This window comes from Theropithecus gelada, chromosome 1 (genome assembly GCF_003255815.1).
Source record: "Theropithecus gelada isolate Dixy chromosome 1, Tgel_1.0, whole genome shotgun sequence".
In the NCBI taxonomy this organism is placed as follows: domain Eukaryota; kingdom Metazoa; phylum Chordata; class Mammalia; order Primates; family Cercopithecidae; genus Theropithecus; species Theropithecus gelada.
In genome coordinates this window covers 76,679,066-76,702,879 of record NC_037668.1, presented here as the reverse complement: position 1 = coordinate 76,702,879, position 23,814 = coordinate 76,679,066, and the positions used below count along the sequence as shown (strand labels likewise).

The following is a 23,814-nucleotide window of genomic DNA, read 5'->3' as shown; positions in this document are numbered from 1 at the left end:
CTTGTTTTTTCTAAAACACCATTTGCCTATTACCACCATGCTTCCTTTTTTCCCAGTAGTAAGTTTAATGGAATGTTTCTCCTCCTCAGATTAATAATACTAAGTTCTGCTATATTTTTGAATAGCAGTTTTTACCATATATTTTTTACAAGAAAGTTCTTTGTGGCTTTGAGTAGAGACCCTATTTGGGCATTATTTAGAGCTTTGTGGCTTTGATAAGCCTTGTAGTTCAGGAGTGTGGCATCAGGTCATATTTATATAGTGTTTACTTCAATTTGGGAATTCATCACAATATTCTCTTAGGGTGTAGGCAAGATCTTAGGAGAAAGGCAGGCACTTTAGGAAGTTATATTGACATATTCATCATTTTATATGTGCCTTATAGTTCATTTGAGAAGTTACAGCAACTTCATACTTTTTCTCTTGTTCCCATAGGATAATTAGGTGATAGAAACAGGGCCTGTATTAAACAGACTTGATTTGAAATGTTGGCTCTGCTATTTGCGTCTTTATGAAAGCCACCTCGCTTCTATGAGCCTGAGTTCCTGCTTCAGTAGAATTATTGTAGGGATTAAATATAGGGAGTTTGTAAGGAATGTTGCCCAGGGCCTGGCACATAGTAGGTGCTCACTTAGTATTTGTTGAATGAATGAATGCAGTTAGCACATTGTAGTAGCTAGAAAGGAGGAGGAAAAGGATAATGCCCAAATCTTTGGTGGGTTTCCTTGCCCTGGACATAAAATAATCCAGAAGTCGAGATTGGTGATTTTATCTTCAGAGGCTCCACATTTATTTTTGTTTACACTAAAACTAATTATTTGGCCTCAAGTTTAGAGCAGTTGCACAGACTGGCTAAGTAGAGAGCTTTCTTCATCCTTCCTAGTCAACTGCTAATGTATTCTGTGGTTTCTTAGAATTCAAAGCCAGAAGCATAGCCCAAAGTCACATTAAAATGCCACATAAAGTATTTACTGTCTTACATGATCCACACCACCATTCACCTTCATTCATGTGACCAGTCAAGAGTTATAGCTTCTTGTCATCCTGTGTTCTGTCTCCTCCTCACATCTCATCCGTCTTGCTTGCCACTGTCACATTAATCTTCCTAAAACATCTCTTTCATCATGTCTCAGTCTGTGTCAGATACCTGCAGTGGTTCTCTTTGCCATGAGACAAAAGCCAAACAGGTAATACACAAGGGTAGCCTAACAGCTGCTATTTATTGAATATCTATGACAAGAAAGGCACTGTGCGTGGTGCTTTTACATGAACTGTCTCTTTGGAAAAGAGTTTATTATCCCCACTTCACTGATAATGAAACTGAGTCTCAGACAGGTTAACTAGCTTATCCCAAGCTCCCACAGTTAGTATGTAGCAAAGCCAGAATTCCAAATCAGGACCACCTGATTCAAAAGACTGCACTGTTTTTGCTAGGAACTGGGCCTCCTTCTCCCAACTGTTTCTTCCATTTGTTATGATGACACTGAATGTTCAGTAATCTTCTGTGGATATGAGGTATCTATACCTTCAACTCAGGATTAGGGTTAGGAAGGCATAGAGAGCAGATATTTGCACTGTATAAGCCAGTGCCTCTCACAAAGTCAAACTTTGCATTTTGGTTGGGTTCTTGTCATATATTGGGTTGTAAGGACCAAAAACACAAGGACTACTTAGCATAGTGCCAAAACCAAAACAGGAACTTGGTAAATGCTCACTGCCTGCAGAAAAGAATAAGCAGAGGACTTGGGTCTTCCTGAACCCTCACCCTGGGAACATGGGTCCAGGAAGAGACTGGGAAGTATTAGGATGGAGCCAGGAGGTGGTTAACTCTCAGAGGAGCCTCGAAATCCCCCTGGCCAAGCATCGAGGCAGCCAGGATCCAGGTCAAGAAGCATGTGAATGAGGGTGCTATCTGCTTCTGTCCGTTTCCTGAACTCATTCATTACACTTCAGAGCTTCCTGGACTATTCAGCCTACCTTTTCAAAGAACCCATTCAAGCCCTGTTTCTGTTGTGCCTGGTGATGGTTGCTGCTTTCTGGAGACTTACTGAGGATAGAGGATGCGGTCTGGCAAGAAAGCGGGAGTCAAGTGGTCTTCTGCTTTGAACTTAGGCTGGGGAATTTGGATGTCCTCAACTGTAGCTATCACTCACTCATTCATTCAGTATTTATTCTGGCTCTACCATGTTCCAGGAATGTGTTTAGAGGGGATAAAGCATAGGCTTAGGAGGCATGTTGATTAGAGCACATCTTGGCTGTGTACCTTCCCAGCTGGGTGACTTTAGGAAGAGAGTTTTCTTTCTTTGAGGCTCATTTCTTCTTTTTTGGGGAAAAAAAATGTGGCTTATAATACCTACTTGCAGGGTTGTTATGAGGTATACTTTATATGAAGATCTTTATAGAGGTATCTGACATGTAGTAGACATTCCACAAGTGGTAACTTAATTTTTTATTGAGATATATTTCATTTGATGTGAATTTCACCATTTTAACCATTTTAAAGTGTGTGTAAGTGAGTGTTTTTTAGTATATATATTCCCAGTGTTCTGTAACCATCACCACTATTTTATTCCAGAACATTTTTATCACTCAGAAAGAAAAGAAATCCGTGTTACCCATTGAGCAGTCACTCTTTATTGCCCTTTTCCGCCTGCTCTTGGTAACAACGAAACTACTTTTTGTCTCTATGGATTTACCCATTCTGAACATTTCATATAAATGAAATCAATAAATGGCCTTTGTGTCTGGCTTCTTTTACTTTGCATAATATTTTTAAGATTCACCCATGTTGTAGCATGAGTCAGTACATCATTTCTCTTTATGGTTGAATGATACTCTCTTGTATGGGTATACCACATTTTGTTAGCCATTCATAAGTTGATGAACAGTTGGGTTTTTTCCACCTTTTGGCTGTTAATAATAATGCTGCTATGAACATTTGTGTATACGTTTTTGTTTGGGTATATGTTTTCATTTATCTTGCATATACACCCAGGAGTGGAATTGCTGGGTTATGGTAATTCTGTGTTTAGTTTTCTGAGGAGCTGCCATACTGTTCTCTACTGTGGCTGCCCATTCTACATTCCCCAACAGGAATGTATGAAAGTTCCAATATCTTTACATTCTTTACAACACTTGCTATTTTACTTTTATTTTTGATTTGAGCCATCCTAATGAGTATAAAATGGTATCTCATTGTAGTTTTGATTTGCATTTCCCTAATGACTGACGATGTTGAGCTCCTTTCATATGCTTATTGGTGTAGCCTCTTTTTATTATTTTTTCATTAAACATTTTTGTTTGATGAGTCTCTATTGTATGGATAGTTCTATGATATGGGCCCTACCCTGAGGTTACTCATACACCAGTGGATAAGATCTTTAAGCTGATAATTGCAAATAGTAAGATAATAGACTACAAAGAAGGTATGTAGGATGTGTAGATGTGTAATAGCACCTTTGAGAGCAGGGGAGAAGATGAGTGAAGCTAAACAGAGTTTGTCAAGCACACAAGAAAGAAGGGCATTCTAATTAGATGGAAGAGCCTAGAGCCTTGAGTATAGCTGGTAGGGCGATGAGGCCTCCTGTCATCAGATGGGGAGTGTCACCCATCTTAGGCAGCTAAGCAGGTCTCTACCTCCAGAAGCAAGCCTGCCCCAAGCACTAAGCCAGCAGAAGCCAGCAGGCAATCCTTGCTGAGCTCTGTCATCCACTGCGTCTTTGTGTCTTTATCTCTTTGTCGGGGCTCTGTTGTTTTCAAGGAACATTTACTGAGCTGATTTGATCCGACTTGAGGTAGATATTGTATCTCCATTTCTACAGAGAAAAATTATGCTCAATGAGGTAGCCGCTTCCTGACATCTCACACCTACAAAGCGACAGAACTGGACTTGGAATCCAGGTTGTCTGATGCCTAGTTTATTCCCCATCGGCACACTGAGCCTCAGCTCTTCTTAACTTGGCATGCAAGGCCACTTATTTTCTAGTTCCCACCACCTTTTCTTCTCTTCTCACCTCTCCCTCCTGCCTGTAACTGAACCATCTCGATCTAACCATTTCGATCTAAATATTTCCCCCAGCCTTCCCCATTTGGCTTCTATTCTTTACCCCTCTTGTGTAGTCCAGATTCTTACCATCCTTTAAATGGCTATCCTTTTATGCGCACCAACTGTTGAAGTGCCATTCACTCTACTCAAGTTTTTAACACACCGAATTGGTAATCTTCACAATGTTCTGCAATGTGAGTAGAAATTATTTACTTCAATTCATAGATGAGGAAATAGCCTCAGAGAAGTAAATTAACTTACTCCTAACTTACCTAGCAAGTAAGGAGTCCAGCTCAAATGCCACCTCCTTTCAAAAGCCTTCCAGGGTTACACTGACCGAAGTGATTTCCCTTGCTCCCAGAATCCTTTAGCAGTTGCTTCTCCCTTATTCAAATTCAGCTTTTGAGATCTTGGGTTATCTTTTCTTGTGTTTTTATCTTATATCCTCAGCTGGATGTTTGTTCATCTGTGTCCCTAGGACCTAGTTTAGATCCTACATAGTAAATTCTCAGTAAAGGTTAAGTCGAGGCATAGAAAGCAAAGCTCTGGATCTGGAGTGGTCCAAGTTCTCCCCCATTCATGTTATGACACTAACTTCTGTGACCTTGCACAACAGTGAGCTCTCCAGGATAGGGACCCTGTTCATCCTGCCCCTCCTTTATTCCTGGGCCTGAGAGTTGCATGCATGGATGCACAGACTTCACCATTTAGAACTTTATTTTTCTCATCTGCATTTTGAAAAATAGAATTGGATGATCTGAGGATCATTCTCCATCCAGATGTTAACGTGGTTTTGTGAGTTCGAATGATTGCTTTTCTCCACACCAACATGATCCTGAGCTACAGTTTCAGCCCAGGAAGGCATAACATAGCTTGTCATTTCTAGTTTGGTGGCTCTGCATGTCAAACTTTGTCCTGAATTTGTCAAATTGAAGACTAGCCCAGGAGCTTTGCCCCAACACATTCAGAAATCCTAATACCACCCTCATCCTCTCTCTCTCTCTTTCTCTCTTTTTGTTTTTTTCCACACACACACACACACACAGACACACAAACATACACAAACACCATGGTAAGATGATTTCATCTGAAGTACTTTCTTTAGGTTTTACATTTTAGCATCCCTTTAACTTATAAGTCAGCAGTGATTTGTAGGAGGGAAACTGTTGCTCTTTTAGAAAACCCCGAGTCCCTATTGTTGTTCATAACCCGTTGGATCCATTTTATAGGCACAAAGAGTGCAAGAACGAGCCATTGTTGTGAAAATAGAAACCCAAGGGTTGCTCCTCTGCTCAGTGGGAAAGGCCATTTTTATCCGTAGGGGGTTGTTAACAAAGACCACCTCCTTTTTTTCTGAGCAGTTCATTTATCATCCTTACCCTACTTAAATCATTTCTTCATTTTTTTAAATTAAATCTCTATTCACTTTATGCTTAAGAGAAGAAAATGATTCAGAACACATTGACAATACCAATTATATTGTGCCATCCATCGAATGGCCAGTGTGTAGCAGGCATTGTCCAGTGAGTTGCGTGAATTATTGCTCTCATCCTCACAACCTCCATTATGTCCAGAGAGATTAAGGCCCTTACATACCTGTCCTCTTCCTGTCATAGAAAAGCTGAGGTTCACACTTAAGTCTCTGATATTGGACTCCCACCTCTGACCAGCTGGGCCTTCATCACGAAGACTGTTTGGGAAGATTCAGCATTTGAGTACATTCTGGAATAGTTATGTGCTTATAAGCTGCCTTGTCAGCTTTACTAACAAGTTGTGAGGAGAGAAGCCTGGCCTGGGAACAGTGTAAGAGCATGTTTAACACATGCAAATACATGCATACGTATACACACACACACACACACACACACACACACACACACACACACCCCTTCAAGACTGGATTTAACTAACTACCTGGCCATATGCTACATCCAACTTTGGGCAACATGCTACAAAACACATTTGGGATATAGCAATGGGAACCTTTGAGGACTATGAGAAACAGCAATCTCTAAAGTGTCAATTTAAGCTTTGAACACAAAGTATTTTACCACAAGGGTACAGTTCCAGAAAAGACTGAGATTTTTACCTCTGGAGCCCTCTTGTTTGAACTTTTATTTTTGGACATATCCAGTGAGAGACAAATCTGGAAAGTCCAGTTTGAAATCTGTGCAGGAAAAAAAAAAACAGATTATCTGAAGTTGAGCTTAAAGAATGAGAAAATGAGTAGAAATAATATCCTTTTGTATTTGTGTAGCACTTTACGTTCAGTATGTGTTGTCAGCACATGTAAGCAGTGGACGAGGTGCCAGAGGCCTCTTTCCCACTCCTGGCTGTTCCTCCGCTCATGCCGTTGGCAAGCCTCTTCCATCCTCTGGGTTTGAATTTCCTCATGTAACATGAGAGAGTTGGACCACTTGTTCACTGAGGTCCCTCAGACTCAGGCATGCTGAGATTTGATACCAGTAAAAAGGGGATAAATGTTATTCTTCCCCCGTCTGCCTTACCTTAGCCTGCCTTGTGTAGGGCTGTGGAGATACCCCTGCCCTTCCTTACATCCCTATCAGCTATAATCTCTCTCATGTCTATTGGTACTTGAGCTGACAGAAACCCACCAAGTTCTCCTGGGAAGACACTTGGCTTAGAAAGATCACAGTTGAGTTGAGGGATTCATGGGCCATTTTAATTTAGATCAGATAGCAATCTAAGGGCTGTTCCAATTCAAGATTCTAGAATTCCATAAAAGGCCACCCATTAGGGTACACTTAGAGAAACCCCTAAGCAAATTCACTGGCTGCTATTTCAACACTTTGTATGACAGTGCTTTTCGCAAGCACCTTTGTTCCTAGAGTTTGATCTGCGCTGCTATTAGGATGCCTGCATGCAAGAGGGAACCGGCCTTGAGTTTGTTTGTTTGTTTTTCGTTTTTAACTGGTCTGGCCTCAATTATTTTCTAGCATTTGAGGTTTTGGGCATTCTAAACTCATAATGACTCATTTTAACTCATGATGAACCTTGTTCTCTTGATATGCATTTTAGAAGACAAATCTGACCTTGAAAACAGTGTGATGCAGAAGAAAATAAAAATCCCCAAGCTTTCTCTTAATCATGTAGAAGAAGATGGAGAGGTTAAAGATTATGGGGAAGAAGATTTACAGCTTAGACACATCAAGGTAACAAAATCTTTTCTTTCTTTGGAAGTATGCGGGAGCGTTTTCAGATACCTCATAGATAAAGAATTTCAGTCTGGCTTCCTCTCCCCATGTAAATGTCCCCTGGTATCAGAGGCCATGACTTTTTTCAGGGTAGGGAAAGCATGGGACAACTAGTGTGTATTTGCCTTGCTGGCCAACTTTCCAGAGAGCCCTGATTCATGCTGTGCCACCAAGCACGGTCCTGTTTGCATAGTCTGTGCAGTGTCATCGCTGTTGGAGGTTTGGAACGGTGTGTTTCTCCTTGGCCCACAGCTCTGGAGAGGCCACTGCTGAGCTCCAACAACGTTAAGCAACGAGAAGTTTAGGGCCAGTCACTGTCAGATTACCCTAAATTGCTAAGGCTGGACTCATTGGGAAGTGCACGAGGTTCACAAAAGGGATCTGTGAGACCTTGGGTTAGATGAAAACGTTTGCATGAGGTTGTATTTTCTTGCTGTGTGCCCCAGTTGGTCTCCAGCCTTTACTTTGGAAACTGCTGAAAATCTTGTTCGGCAAGCTAGCTGTTTTCTTCTGTGCAGTAGATACCTGAGAGGAAGGGAGAAGGAAGATAAGGAAATGGGATGTCTTCTGCATTGCCCATGGTCTGATTTTGGACACAAGGTTGAGGGTGTTCCCAGGGAATGTAGCTGAGTTCAGTTCATGGCATTCACTGTACTCCTGCTATGGGCCTGACCCTGTGCTGGTACCTGGAGCCATTAGCCAGACATGGTCCCTGCCTCCAGGGGTCTCACATTATTGTGACGCAGACATATTGTAACGATCACTTTAGATAAATGATAAATTCATCTACACTGGTAGCACCTTATCCCAGCAGATAAAACGACTTAAGATTTTGTCATGTAACACAATATCAGAGTCATAGTTTCATTGGGCTGGGTTTGATTTGGTTTGATTTTCCTTAAATTTCCTGAAACTTAGTGAGAAGTGCCTCTCCTCAGTCGTCTGCACTTCCTACAAGTGCCCCAGTCAGGAGAGCTCCTAACCCTACTACCCTGAGTGAAAGAATTCATTTGATCCTGTAACTCTCACTGCCCCTCAGTAGAAGCTGTAGCTACCTGAGCTAGAATTTCCTCTGGCAGTAGAACCCCAAGCCCTGGGGGAGTCCTGGATAATTCTTTTGTGAATTAACTTTCTTCTCTCTATCCACTGTCTTGCTGAGGGAGAGGCTGGCAGACCTGGGGGGAAGGAGCCTTGTACTGGAAGTTAGATTCCAAATTCTGGTTTTGGCTGTGTTTGTATCTCACTATGTGACCCTAAGTGTAGTCCTTCCCCTCTCTGACCCTCAGTTTTCTCACCTGGAACATGAGGAAGTGAAACTGAAAGTACCTTTCAATGCTAGAATTCTTTGAACTTTTCGGTTGAGTAAACATTTTTCAAGCCCCTACTGAGTGCCAGTTCTGAGTGAGTAGGCAGAGGAGGAACAGAGAAAATATGACATGTTTTCTTCCCTAGATTAGAGTAGACTAGAGTTTTTAACATCCTTTCCATCTAAAGCATTCTTGATGAAAAGTTTACATGGTGAATTGCCTTTCGGGGAGGAATTTTTTGTTTTTGTTGTTGAAGAAATTTGTGACTCCTCTGGGATCAGTTGGCCTGGCCTGATTTCTCCCTGATTCTCCACAAATACATATTGAACACCCCCATGCGCAAGCCACTGCCTAGGCATTGTGGGTGGGCTGGGGCCTGGGGAATTGGGAAGGGTGGTCATGATATATGCATCCAGGAGGCAGAGTGGTGAAAGGAAAAAGTGCAGGCCTGGGAAATCAGTATCCTGGTTATGACTTTGGGCAAGCCTCTTCCCCACTCAGAACCCCATTTATAAAATTTATAAAATGTTTCCCCATTTATAAAATGAAAGGCTTTGACTAAGTGTGTGCACAGGTTTCTCCAAGCACTGATGTTCTGTGATTCTGTGATTTTAGGATTGTCTGGGGAAATATTGAGCTGCAGTCCGAGAAAGTCCCAGCTGCCCTTGCCTGAACTGATTCTCGTTGTCCTACACAGAGACCTGAGGGGCGGAAGCCCAGCGAAGTGGCGCACAAGAGCATCGAGGCCGTGGTGGCTCGGCTAGAGAAGCAGAACGGCCTGAGCCTGGGCCATAGCACGTGTCCGGAAGAGGTCTTCGTGGAGGCCTCGCCAGGCACAGAGGACATGGACAGTCTAGAAGATGCTGTGGTGCCCCGGGCTCTGTATGAGGAGCTGCTGCGCAATTACCAGCAGCAGCAGGAAGAGATGCGCCACCTCCAGCAGGAGCTGGAGCGGACTCGCAGGCAGCTGGTACAACAGGCCAAGAAGCTCAAGGAGTACGGGGCACTTGTGTCTGAAATGAAGGAGCTCCGTGACCTCAACCGGAGGCTCCAGGACGTGCTGCTCCTGCGGCTTGGCAGCGGTGAGTGCCCCAGCAGGCCACCTACCACTCCACATGGGTGGAATGCTTCATCCAGATCCTCTTCTGGGAGGGGAAAGGGGAGAGGGAGACCAAGTGCCCCAGAGGCTAGGGAAGGACAGCCACTTGGCTTATCAGTTGTCTCAAGGAAAAGTCACTCCCACTCATAGTGAATCTGATAGGAGCTTATGTGTGCAGCAGCCTCAGCTATGGGAACATTGGCGAACATGGGTCAGAGAATAAGAGCTGACAAAATATTTGTCACTGCTCACTCATTTATGCATTCATTCAGCAAGAGGCAGTAACAGGGATTGTAGAGAACCTCTCCAAGGAAATTTCAGGATAATAAAAAGAAGTAGACATGATCCTAACAACATGTATTAGTTTAAGTCAGAAAGTGATAAATGCCAAAGGAGAATGCTGACAAAATGATATGAGAGTTCAGGGCTTGGAGTGGTTATTCGTAACTGAGGGCATGGAGAGACTTCAGTAAGGAACTGAGGTTTGAAGGGTGGGCAGTGTTTCAAGGCACAAGAGGAGGCTGAGCAGCACTCATGAGCATGGGAAAATACCTGGAGCACACTAAGAGGAATAATGCAAATGTGCTTTGAGGACAGAAGATGGAAGGACTTGAAAACGACCAGCCTGGGATGTCTGAACTTGTTTTGGTAGGAATGGAAAGCATTAGAAAGCTTTGAGCAGGGAGGCACATGACCTTAGGAAGATGAATATAAAGACGTATAAAACTCCTTTGGTTTGCTCACAGAACTTTAAATAGGTTCTTATATTGCACTCTATTTTAACTAATCAGGTTTTCCAATCTAAAGTGGTTTAGAAGCAGGGATCAAGAAATCTGAGAGGCAGCAGCCTTGACTGCCAGAAGAAATGACTGCCTACCAGAGAGAGAAAGACAGAAAAATGCTTTCAGAACATAAGAATCCAGAACTGTAAAAGATAGAGCCCAGTCAGTATTGAGGAAATCAGTATAACACAAGTTCATTGCCTCCATAGCCCCTGAAGACAGTAATTGATAAACTCTGAGTCAGTGTGCTTTGCTTGAAGAAGGTGGTAATCTAGTCTAGGAATATCCTCAAAGTTTAAATAAAATATGGTTTTGCCCTTATGAAGGTTTTCATTATCTAGATAATATATTTAGATATGAAGCTTCATTCTTCTTTGATTTATTCTTACCCTAATTTACTTATATTTGTAGGTGTCATTTGCTTCTTAAAGTATGTCCCCAAGGTAGTGGCTCAGTAGATCTTTGGATGGTCCAAGGAGTCAGTAGAGAGGCCTTTTCATGCCCTTGTCATAGAAAAGGAAACTACATTGGGACTTCCCCAGAGTCACGTAGGGAGGCAGAGGTAGAGTTCTGTCTCAACTCTAGTCACTCAGTTCATAGGCTGGAGTTTGTCCACTCCCGAACTCTACCATTGCTTTGGCAAGTCAGTGTCCCAAATCATAGTCTACAGAGGTTCACAGGGACACGAAAAGTCGCATATGGTTTGCAGCTTCAAAAGTTAGTAAAGTTCTTTATTAAAATAAAATCTCAAAGAGAAATCATAAATGTAAAAATTTGTAAAAGCTATATTGTTCTTGTAGCGGTGATGGGGGATGGGGATAACTGAAATTTTTGGAGAGGAAAAAATGTTTCCCAATCTTAAAGTGAATAATTTGTATTTTCAGTGTGCTTTGTATGCTATGCCTTTTATAAACTTCTTGGGGGCTTGTGGGGAAGTACACCAAAAACAGAAATTCTTCGTACTTAATTCAACTCCCAGGGAAACTACCTGTTTTTCATAATTATGAACTGAGTTTAAACTCCAGAAACCACTCCTAAGCCTCTGGGGTGGTAAGATACCCTGCATTTTACATCATTATATGCCTCTTTTAGTCCTAAAACATGTAGAAAAACTTGACCTGAAGCATAGTTTCAGTGTCTTGATCTTTCTAGGCTCTCCCATCCCACAGGCCTTGAAGGCCATTGCACAGACCACTGGATAGCTCTTCCCTGATCTGAGTCACCATCATCATTACAATGGGTTGGACTCAACATAAGTCAGCTGGAGCCCCAAGTATGCATAGGGCACCCACCCTATCTTCTCAGGACTGCAGGCATCCTGGAAAATCACACCCACTGTCCCTCATCTGTGAAAGCTTAAAAGTCTATTGATTAACACATGTTAATAGGAGAATGGTAATGTACCAAGTTCCAAGACAAATCCACAAGAATAAAATAAAAGGGTCCCTACCCTTAAGAGGAGGTTGTATGTTTTCATGGCCTGGATTCAAATCCCAACTTCCCTACCTCCCAACTCTGTGGCTTTGGGAAGCTCATGTCCTTCCTTCCATTCTTCCTTCCTTTCCTGTGACCGTATTTTCTTCCATGAATACTTGCTGGTCTCCTGCTACATGCCAGGGATCTTGCCTAGTGTAAGAATTCAGTATATTTGCAATACAGACCTTGCCCTCTGCCCTTGAGGAGTTTAAAGTTTGATGAGGGAAACAGATCCTGAAACAATCAGTGACAGCACAGTACATAAATGCCATCATAGGGACAAAACCATAGAGGACTGTGGGACAGCAGAGGGAACTACCCACCAGATTTTGAGGGGTCAGAGAGGGAAGGCTTCCTGAAAGAAACACGTTTTAGGCTGGAGCCTGAAGGATAAATTTTTGTTACCGAAACAGGAATCAGTAGATGGGGAGAGTGAGGAGCAATTTAGGCAAAGAGCGTGTATGTCTCTGACCCTCAGTGTTCTCATCTGTAAAATGGGAATGATCATATTACAGCCTTGTGACACACAGCATAGTGCCTGACATTCTGTTAATGCTTGATTACTGTTAGCTCCTGTTCAACATCATGTAATGGAGGAGCTAAGACAGGGTTAACTTTGGCTTTTAACTCAGGCACCCCCAGCCTGTAGTTGGCTATATGACCTTGGGCAGGTTAACTAACTTCTCTGCCTCAGTATCCTCTTACAATATTGAAGATAAGAGGGGTTATATATGTTTGTTCATTTGTTTATTCATTCAGTCAGCTAACTTTGACCAAATGCTTTCCGAGCCTAGGAACTTGGGGATATCCAAAGAAGACTAAGACGTTGGGAAGCAGGAGAGGGTAGTGATGGAGGTAAACATGTTATTAAAACACAAAGTGTCAGTTCTGTGGGAGAGGTTAGCATCTGAAGGGAGAATTCTCTCGTGGAAAGTCTAGTAAGATATCCCCTTGCTGTAACAGATCGTGATCTATAAACACCACTAAGAAGGCAGAGAACAACCAGAAAGCAAATGAGAGACCCTTGTTTGACTCATGGCTTCACTTGCCCTCTGATAAACACGTCCTGGCTTAGGGTTGATGTAGGGCTCAGGCTTTGCCATTCTCTGCCCCCTGGGCCTCATTTGAGTGTTGCTCCTGGAGGCATATCCTTGAGTATTTTTATTTGTCCACCTCAGCTAGGGGCCTAGCTCAAGGGCCTTTGTCTGGCTTGGGTGCTGGATCATTCACACCATAACAGGCAAATTCAGAGATGAGGGAGGCCAACAGGTCAGGAGGTGCTCAGTTTTCAAAAGAAATCTACTGCCTGGAAGAATCATTATTACTCACCCACGTAGTGGCGTCCTACGAGTGGTAGATGGTAGTGGAGGGCAGCCGCCTGGTCGTTTCAGACTGATGGGGACTCAGAGTGGGAGGCGGGTCCGTTAGCAGCCAGGAGTTATAATGGCACACCTTGGGGAGGTTGGGGTCAGAAAGGTGGAGCCACACCCAAGGGTGGGGGATAGCAGCAAGAGAGTATGTTTCAGAGGCTTCACTGAATCGTACACGTCTTCATTTGTACATTTATTCATTCTTTCATTCATTCCACACACAAGAAAAGATGGGTTTAATCGGAAGTATTCCAACATGGAGTCACGGAGTTGTGAAAGAACTTAGGCTATAGACTGTCCCCTCATTTTGCTGATGAGGAAACAAGCCCAAAAAGTGTCACTGGCTTATTCCTGAGGGTCTCCTGACCCTGTCCTGTGTGCCTCTCTCTGGCCTCTCACCTGTATGACCTTCTTTAGCTCTTAGACTTCACTTTTCCCAACAAGGGGGTGTCCCCTCCATCCCCGTTACTCCCCACAAAGGACATCATCTCTCTCTGTAAAACAGAACTTTCCTTGTCTGTGATCTTAGCATGGTAAACAACCCCACTGTCCTCCACTGTCAAAATTAAATAAGGAAGCATATGTAATAACTTTAGCCCTGTGACCCCTATATTGTAAGTGTTCAATAAATGCCAGTCCCCTTTTCCTTTTTCTCCCTTTCCTGCCCATCTTCCCCCAAATAAGGAAATGCTGAGGATGCAAAAAGCGTGGTGATATTCCAAGGTACAGATGTTTTTCTGTGTATATTCATTTATTCATTACTTTATTCAGTGAACAGTTATCAAGGGTATCCTTTGTTCTAGGACTGGGTTAGGTGCTGGGAATAACGTAATGAACAAGACAGAGTGCCTTTTTGAAAAACAATACATAAGTAGATTAGAATGGTGTGTTTAAACGGGGCATTGGCAGCCACAGAGAATTTTAGGGGATGAAGGGAAGCAGAACAATAGAGACCCAGCTGGGGGAGGGTAAGCCCCCATGTGTGAGAATGGAGTAAATTCTAGGGTCTCTCTTGGTTTCTCCTCAGCTAGATTCCCTGTTCTTAGAAGGCAAAGTCCAAGGCTACGGTGTCCTCCCCAGTTTGTTACACTGTAAGTACCACTTAGATAGTATAATTCATTGTGGTGTGACTCGGGTAACATTAGTTCAAATAAGACTCTCAAGGGCTCTGTGAGGAATCCAAAGAGGAGCAGATGTAATCCTTGCCTTCAGGATGCACACAAGTCTCACAGGGAATACGAACATGTACACAGCATGACACCAGGCAAATAAAATCAGTGTTGTAATTGCAGGAGGGAGGCAGATGATGATATTAGATTTCTTGTGTGCTGTGTCAGGGAATATAGGCAAAAATGATGAATTCTAACCAGAAGAGGCATAGATAACTAGAGTAATAACAGTAATTCACATGTGCGTGGCATTTTACCGGTTTCAAAGCACCTTGACATTTTTATCTCATTGGACAATTCTGATAGTCTTGTTGCAAGGCCAGGTAGGGATTATTATCTCCATTTTAGAGAGGAGAAGGCAAAAAGAAGAGATAATGTCCTGTTGGCTAGATCATAAGCTGGCTGAAAGTTTTGAAAAAGGAGAAAGCCATTGTGGCCTGCATATCTGTTTCAACTTTTTAGAGCTGGATCACTAACACCTCTGTAACCCTCTGGGTTTGTACCTTGTGTGCTGTCCAAGGTCCGTTAAAATACCAGCTTTGATCTTTAAAATCCTTTGCAGTCTGAACTGGCTTCTTTAAGCCCAGGTCTCTGATAGTGCCTTAGAAAAGGCAGCTAATGTCAGCCAAATGCTTCATGCTGGTTTTCTCCTGTGCTGGAGACAACCTGGGCTTCAGCAGCAGATATTACTTGGGTTTGAATTTCAGCTGTCTTAATTTATTACCTGTGTAACTTCATACACATTTTTTAACCCTTCTCAGGTCTCTGTTTTCTCCTCTGTAATATAGGTATCTTAAAGCTCACTACATACAGACAGGAGAACCAGCTCAGTAATTAAGAGCCCTAATGGGCTCTGAGGTCAGAAATACTGTGGTTTTCAATCCCAGCTCTTCCAAATTCAAATTTTGTTGCCTCGGGCAAGTTACTTAACTTCCTCAGCCTTAGTTTCCTCATCTGTACAACAGAGTGAATGATAGTATCAACTATTATGGTTTTTAAAAGGAGCAAATGGGTTGGGGGCAGTGGCTCACGCCTGTAATCCCAGCACTTTGGGAGGATGAGGCAGGTGGATCACGAGGTCAAGAGATCGAGACCATTTCCTGGCCAACATGGTGAAACCCCACCTCTACTAAAAGTACAAAAATTAGCTGGGCATGGGGGTGTGCGCCTATAGTCCCAGCTACTCGAGAGGCTGAGGCAGGAGAATAGCTTGAACCCGGGAAGCGGAGGATGCAGTGAGTCAAGCGGAGGATGCAGTGAGTCAAGATCATGCCACTGCACTCCAGCCTGGCGACAGCGTGAGACTCTGTCTAAGGGGGGGGAAAAAAAAAGGAGTAAATGAACAAATGCAGTAAAGTCATCTGCCTAGAGGCCAGCATATAGTAGGTGCTCAATAGGTACTGCATCAAGATGTAGAATCATTTGAAGATGTGCATGAGAAAATGTGTTATATAGTGCTTGGCACATCGTAGGCACCCATTATGCTACAGCAGAACACAGATGTGATGGTCTGGCATGTCTTAATCTTTGGTCAACCCTGGATGATGCCTAGAGATTTCCTATTTCCCTTTGTAAGTCCTTAGAAATCATATTTGAACAGTCTATTTTACAACCATGCCTGGACTTGATTTCAAGCTCACTGGTCTGTAGCTTATAGAATTTGTCCATTACCACCCCCAACTTTTCCTGGGCAGAATTCCATCTTCCCATCTCTAGCTCTCAAACCCCCATTTGACCTCCTGGATTTTTTTAGACATCACTAGTTGTGGCTCAGTCTTCTCTTTGCCAGGACTCTCTTCCTGGGGCCTGTTTGTCTCAGAGCTCTTTCCCATCTCTTTCAGCCTCAGTTCATTCTCACAATGAGCAGGAGTACTATAAAAAAGTTGGGCTTTGAGAAAGGCCCAAAGCAGGTGGACAAGAGCCATTTTGTCTAGTTAGGTGTTTACATCTCCCTTGTGGAGGTGAGGCCCAAGAGGCCCACAGTCTGCCTGCCAGTTTACAGTTAGTGGTGGGGCAGTTTCAAAAACTATTGTTCCCTGCTCAATTCAGATGGCACGAAGAGATCTAGTAGTAAGAAGTGGAGTAGGTGCTCTGAAAAATATTGGTCATCATCTACTTTGAAGGACTTTTTTTGAACTGTTGCCCAAATTAGAATTAGCCACAGTTTAAAATAAACCTAGATTATTTTAAAAGTTGATTTCAGGCTTGCTGAACAATTCAGGACCCTCCTTTCCCTTTCTTCCTAGACTCCGTTTTCCTGGGGGCAGTGGGAATGGGGTTGAGGGACAACTCCAGGCTGTCCCTTTTCTAACAACTGCCTAGGTATTTAGAACATCCAGAGGCAGTTGCTAGGCTTTTCCCCATTGTCAGAATAGGAATGTGTTTCTCCATTAGAGCAGGGTTTTGCCTTCCATATTGCCATGTAACAGGCTTGTTTTCTTTTGGATTTGCCAGTCAGGAAATGGAGGTGGGAAAGTGTTCATTACAGACAAAGCCTGGTCTCTGGAATACCTGCTTTGGGCCAGACACTAAATACTTTCCATATATAAAACAACCTCAGCAGTGGATAAAACAGGCTCAGAGAGATTAGGTTAACTCGCCTGAGGTCACACACCCAGGAAAGGGTAGAACCAGTTTTCAGAACTGAGGCCCCTCTTGCTTTGCCATGCATCAGGCAGTCTGATCACAGAGTCCCTCAGCCATGTGCTTCTGTGGCACTGTCCCTTTTGCCTGCCTCCTGATTAGGCCTTCTTTGTTGGCCATTATACCATCCAGTACTGCCGTGCATTCTGTGACTGCAGGACCCTTGAGCTGTTAGATGAATATTTCCTGCTTAGTTTAAAAGCCCACCACGTCTTCATAGTTTCAGCCTTACCAGGCAACATGGCCTCAAGATACCAACCAGATAATTCCTGGAGTTTTCTTAGAAATTGCCACTTTAGAGAGAACCGAGTTCAACCTTTCACCTCTGTCTTATAGAGGGACAGCTGAGGCCCAGAGAGTAGAAAAGACATATGTATCTATGCCATGTGGAATCAGAATATATAGGATTTCATGAACCCAGTATCATGAAGCAGTGGAACGTTTGTGTTCAGCCAACATGGATGGATGGAATTAGTTTGGCTGCCAGGATTCAGCAGGTTCCGGAGGCTGGCCATACCCTCCCTTGCTGCTCCAGGGGGCACTCTGAGTGTGGGGGGTAATTCTTAGAGTCCTAGGACCTTCGTCCCATAAGGAACCCCAGAGTTCACCTCGTCTAGCCTCCTGTACATGACAAGAAGCTTTCTTTAGTCTCCCTGCCATGCAATCACTCAGCCTCCAGTAACATTCCCCTAGAGACAAGATGCTCACTCACTTCTTTCCAGTGCAGCCTGTCCCACTATTGGACAGCTCTGACTGTAGGAAAATGTTTTTGTGCAGGGAACATTATTGGATCCTTCCTCTGTTCCGAGCCCTGTGCTAGGCACAGAGACATCAAATTGTTAAGCCCCCTTTGTGACCTTAAAGAAGTTACAGACTCATCAGCAGACTGTGAGGTGATGCAGGGTGAGCCTTACTTTGGTCCTGAGCTCTCAGGATGTTGGGGAAGGATACAAAAGAGAGCTCCTTACATGGCTGGGGTAGGAGAGTTGTGGATGGCTGGAGGAGGCCCCAGGTTAAGGGACTATCTCAGGCAACAGGAGAGCCTAAACAAAGGTTTGGAGTTGTAGGAGAGGCTGGCTTATTCAAGGAACTGAAAGTAGTTCTGGTTGGACGGCACAGTGAAGGGCGGGGTAGCAGGAGGAGAAGAGGTTGCAGATACAGATGAAAGCAAGCAGAACTACCCCAGACCCTCCTGCAGGTGGTTCATGGGGGCACTTCCCCATTGCAGTGGCCTGGGGTGCAGTCCTTCAACTCCCGAGTTGCTGTTTTCCTCTGAGCCAGGTGAATCAATCAACAGCCATGTAGCAAAGATGAATCCCATATGGTCCCTACTCTGGAAGGGCTCATGGCCTGAAGGGAGTATCAGCTGAGGTCAGGGTCATGGATTGATTTGTTGGACAGACACCCACCATGTGATCAAACTTTGCCTCCTCATAACTCCTGCCCTCGGGCACTCACTGTGCCCACAGTGGTCCCTCAGGAACCTGGGAGCAGCTCTTGTGCTGCCCACCCCACTTGTTCCCACCACAACTCCTTAGCCCCCCAACCCACCCAACTCTGGTCCATTTTACATGCATTGAGCACATGTGTGGGCCTTCAGTGCTTCTCTGACAGGGCGTTCTGCCCCTATCCTGCCATTTGGATACTCTCTGGGCACAGATAGTTGGGCAGGAGGAAAGTAGAAGCAGCACAGATGAAGAAGCAGTCCAGTCTTCCCTGGCCACCAGAGGATAAGCTCAGAGCTCCTAGAGGTGACACCCTATTCCCCTTCCACCGCACCCCTCACGATTGTGGAGCTTTTCACAGACCCCCAAGGAATGTCTGAGAAAATCAGAGACTAGTTGAGGGTCACACAGAGTGAGCATTAGGCAAGAAGCTCTGAAAAGTACAGTTCACTGAGAAGGGGCAGGGCAGTGGAAAGAGCTGTCTTTGGAGTCTGACGACTCTGAACTTGAGCACTCACCACCTGTGTGACTTCTGGCAAGTTATTTTACTGCTCTGAGTCTTTACAGAGATAATAAGGTCCATTTTGTGGGACCATCATGAGGATTAACTTCTTTCACTAAACACATGTTTAGTGAGTGTTCTGTATGAAGGACATTGCGCTGGGTGCTGGGGATATAGCAGCGAACAAGACTACTCATCCCCTTGGTGTTTATGTTCTAGTCAGGGAGATACTAAACAATCACCTGACGGTGGGCTGAAAAATGCTACAGAGAGAAAAAAGAGAGATACATTTGATATAAGACACTTAACAAAGAAGACATTTGTAGGTTTCAGCCACCTTTCCTTCTCAAATATGTCATTTGAAATGGGCATCTGCACTTCCTCAAAGTCGGGGATAACCTTGACCCCCAAGACTGGGGAGCCGGGCCTGCTTGTTTTACCTCTTTCTTCCTCGGTGGGCTTCTCCCGTTTGGAGCGGGGGCTCTCTCAGATCCATTTCAACTCTGCCGCTCTGTGGTTCACATTCCCTGAGGGTGTGGCCCCACTGTGGAGGCATCTTTGTGAGCCGCTGGGATCTCACCTAATCCAGGATTCATGCTAGAATTTTTTTCTCTTGCCTCTGCCCAACAAAGTCTGCTCCTGCCCTCACTCGAAGAAGGCACTCAGAAAATGGAGAGAGAGAGGACCTGAAGAACCCCGGCCTCACTACTCCCCCACCTCCCCAAGATGTCACCCATCCATCAGAGCCGCAGTCAGAGATCACCACTTTCCCGAAACCTTCTAGGATCCCTTAACCAGCAGTGATCTCCCCCTCCCCAAATTCATGCAGATCATCACGTTGCACCCTTTGTGCACAGTGAGCCTGTGGTTTGTGCCACTTGCCTTCACCTTATGAGAACTACCCCACCCTAGGGTCTCATACCCAACAAGCTCCTCTCATCCTCCAAGCCCCAACACTTAAGTTTGTCACCATCCTTCTGAAGATTTCCTAGTTTCCTCCAGAGGCAGCACCCCCTCCTTTGCTTCTGCCCCAGTTTTTTTCCTAATGCTTGTTAGCCACATGGGTGGTGGCAGTCTGCTGCCTGTCTCTTTCCACTGATAGACTGTGAAGCACCCACTTCCACCTAGCCCAGGGCTGGCACTCAGCGGTACTTAGTAGATTCTCACCAAAGGAATGAAACCAGATTTGTCTGTGTTTCACTGGAAGCCTAATGGGGCTAAGAAACAGAAGCACAGCTACAGCAGCAGGTGAGAGCAGCTGATGACTTCTGAGAGGGTCTGAGAAGGTCCACAGAGGGGGATCCTCCTACCCAGCTCTGGAGGCATCTTCCCTAGTCTTTTTCCAAGGCCTTTGTTTAACTCCTTCATTGTTAATGTAGCTGTTCCCATGCCCAGGTCCTTCTCAACAGTAAAATCATCTCTATTCTGCCAAATCTAGTACTCCCTGTGCCACAGCAGATGTTCTGTATGCATTTAAGAATTTTGACTTGATTTACTTTGCATTTTTGAAGAAAATAGGATGGTACTTATTGCAGAGAAACTTCCTATTTACTTACAGAAGTAAAAGGATTTAATCCTTTTTTCTAAAAAAAAAAAAATATATATATATATATATATATAATTAACCTTTCTATTTCAGCTGAAATTGGAAATATTTAGTGTCCAAACACATATATGTTTGAAAAAATAGGTGATTTCTCAACCCAGAAGTCACACAAACATAAATATTTGTGTTAATCAGAAAGAACAGCATTAGTCCAGTTTATGATACAACAAGAATAGAAAATCGTGTAATTGCATATATTTGTTGCCCCAGCAAACACTTACAAAGACCCTAACTGTGTGTCATGCTTTCCATTTTAGGGAAAAAGCCAGTAGGGCTTACAGAGGCAAAGTAAATAACAGAACCAGGATCTTTACCAGGTTTTTCTGACACTAAATCTATTGCTCATCCGTTAAATCAGAGTTGTTTGTATGCTCTGTCATAGTGCTTCACATGTTAAATCTGAACTTCCCCAGAACAGGAACATACTTTGTCTCTGGGTCCCCAGTGCCTCTTACAGAGCCGAGATCTTGATATGCAGTCAGGGGTTGTGAGATGAATGGGTTCATGAATGATTGAATGAAAAGACAAGTACTACCTTTCATGCTTTTAAAAAGCTTCCTTTACCCAGCTGAGAGGTTTCTTTCCATGGAAGAGATATTTTCCCCCAAATAAACCTCAAGTGTGTGTCAATATCAGAATGCAAATAGATCAAAGCCCTTTTTTAAAAAAAAAAATCCTACTCTTCCCACAAAGTGAAAAAAGTTCTTTTGTTACCTAAAATATCTGCGCCAGATTGTACAATGCTGTCTCTTAACGCAAGTGCTTATTATTGTGGCTAATTTGGTCACATGTGTTTGAGGGAGAACAATGCCTCAGAAATTTTTTAAAAGCAAAACAGCAATCTGAAGCATTTGTTGTAATGAGATGTAAATTGCCAACATCAGTAGTGGAGCCGACTAAAATTTGCAATGAAGTGATTTTCCCCCCTCTTAAATTAAAAGCACTAGGGGCCCTCCCTGCTCTCCCCGAAGAAAACACATGCTTTTTTGTTCCTCTTCTTTCCGATCCTGTAATGCTAAACATTGCGCTCTATTGATTGATTCATTCCTTCATTCATCTGCCATTTTGCCCACTTCTGTCTGTTTTGTGCCTCAGTGCTAGGCCCTTCCAGAGGCATCAGCAGCCTGCATGGTGGCTTTTGGTAACCCCCATTTTGCAGGTAGGAAAGCTGAGTTGCAGAGAGGGTAAGATGACCTGACTTTAAAGTCATGAGCTGGGATTCACACCCAGGTCTCCTGAAAAGTCCCTTTTCAGATGTACCTTTGGCTGGCTTTTCAAGCTGACCTTCTGTAGACAATATCCTGGAAGGAGGAGGCTGTTGCGGAGAGCTTTTGCCAGGTGTTAAGCAAATGGTGCTGACTGAGAAGTGTAGAAAATAGTTTTTCTTGAGAGCCAAGATCTCAGTGTAGTAGCTTCTGTATTTGACAGAAGTTTATCAGTCCCGTAGGAGACCATCGTGAGCCTTGAGGGGACCATCGTGAGCCTTGAGGAGAGTGGGTGGGCTGTGGAGTACAAGGACCTGCTCTGTGCTGGGCCTGTGCTAAGCACTAGGGGCAAAAGCAGAACAGCAGGGCCTCTGTTTCACAGAACCTATGGTTTAGTAGAGACGAACTTAAGCACACAAGTGTGACCTGTGTGGGAGTGGGTGGAGAGGGAGTGAACGACTGTTTACCAAGAACCCACTCTGTACCAGACTCTGAAATCATTGTTCCATATAAATATACGAATATATATATACACACACATATAATATATATATAGTTATCTGATTTAATCCTCAGTCTTGCCAAGTCACTGTTATCTTTCCTTCTTTCAGGTGAGACAACACGATCAGAGAGGTTAAGCCATTATTTATGTGTACATTATCTCTTGAGGATAGAATGTGAATCAAGCACTGTGCCAGGTGAGCCCTGGTCTCTGACATAAAAAGACACAGTCCTTGGCTGCCCTCAAGCCTCCTCTCTAACATAAAAAGACACTATTTTTGGCTGCCCCCTCCTCCTTTTGTAGGGGAGACAGACATAGAGATGAATGAGCACATCTGATTACTATGGTAGAGTGGGGGCAGAGGGGTGGGGAGAGTCCAAAGGAAGGTGGAGCTCTACTACCCAAGGAAGATCACAAGTCAGCTAAGCAGTAAGTGGAAAACCCTGTACTTAAACCCAGTATTTGGAGCTCTGTCTCCAAATCCCAAGCCAAGGGCTAGAGAGAATTATTTACTAGTCTTTGAGGGGATAGGGCAGCCTCATTGAAGAGATGGCATTTGAGTCAGGCCTTGCATCACTGGTGGAGCTTGTGTAGGTGGACATCTGTAGGGGCAGAATGTTCTGGACAAAAGGAATGGCACAAGCAAAGACTAGGAGGCAGGAAAGAATGGTATATGTGTGGAGAGGATTAGGCCAGCCACTTTGCCTGGAATGGAATCTTTGACTGTGGGAGGGGACCAACAGGATGGAGCCAGAGAGGTGACTCTCTCAACCCCTGCTCCCTCTGATGTCCCTTAGCTGTCCCTCTGTAGACAGTGTGATAGCAGAGCCCTTTGTCTGGAACTGTGCCATCTGAATTGTCCATTCTAACTAGATGCTTCTGATTTCTAATTAACAGCCCTGATTTCTACTTCTCGGACTCCAAGAAAGGTTACAGACATTCAGAACAGCTTCCCACCTGCCCATGCCTCTACCCTCAAGCACCTCTGCTCAGCAGCAGGACTTTACTTCAGAATCTTTGTCACAGCCCATTAAAGTCCCTCTCTTCCTCCCCTCTCATGTCATGAAGAATTTACTAAGAGCCTGTCATGTACCAGCACTTCCCTAGGCTCCAAGATGCTAAAGGGAGTAAAGCTTTGCTATTGAAGAGCTTTATAGTCTAATGTTGAAAACCGACAGGCAGACGATTGCAAACATAATTTGCTAAAAGTAGTCACAATGTAGAGACCCCCCTACCTGGGAGTGATGACAGTCAAGCCTCACAAAGGAGACACCTGAGCTATGTCCTAAAGTCTAACTGGGCGATTGGCAGACAGATGAGGTAGTGTTCAAGGCCAAGACAACAGCACAGACTCCTGGAACAACATAATATTTGGGGTACCTGAGCAGAGGTGAATATTGGTGGGGGAGGTGAGAAATGACCCTAGAGGTAAGGAGGCTGGTTGTTCT

The 23,814-nt window shown here is 44.0% G+C and overlaps 2 protein-coding genes across 6 annotated transcripts in view; both read left to right on the top strand.

Annotated features, from left to right (window-relative positions):
- AGBL4 (ATP/GTP binding protein like 4) overlaps positions 1–23,814 on the top strand; it is a 1,451,937-nt gene that overhangs the window by 1,209,041 nt on the left and 219,082 nt on the right. The gene's annotated exons all lie outside the window — the stretch shown is intronic.
- Positions 1–23,814, top strand: part of BEND5 (BEN domain containing 5) — a 50,154-nt gene that overhangs the window by 8,907 nt on the left and 17,433 nt on the right. For 2 of the 5 annotated variants that reach the window (XM_025357703.1, XM_025357712.1), the window contains 2 exons: positions 7,085–7,218; positions 9,265–9,649. In XM_025357703.1, coding sequence (XP_025213488.1) covers positions 7,085–7,218; positions 9,265–9,649 — 519 coding nt within the window. Of the gene's footprint in view, positions 1–7,084; positions 7,219–9,182; positions 9,650–23,814 lie in introns of all 5 variants that reach the window. The other 3 variants (XM_025357719.1, XM_025357728.1, XM_025357735.1) reach the window with 2 other exon arrangements.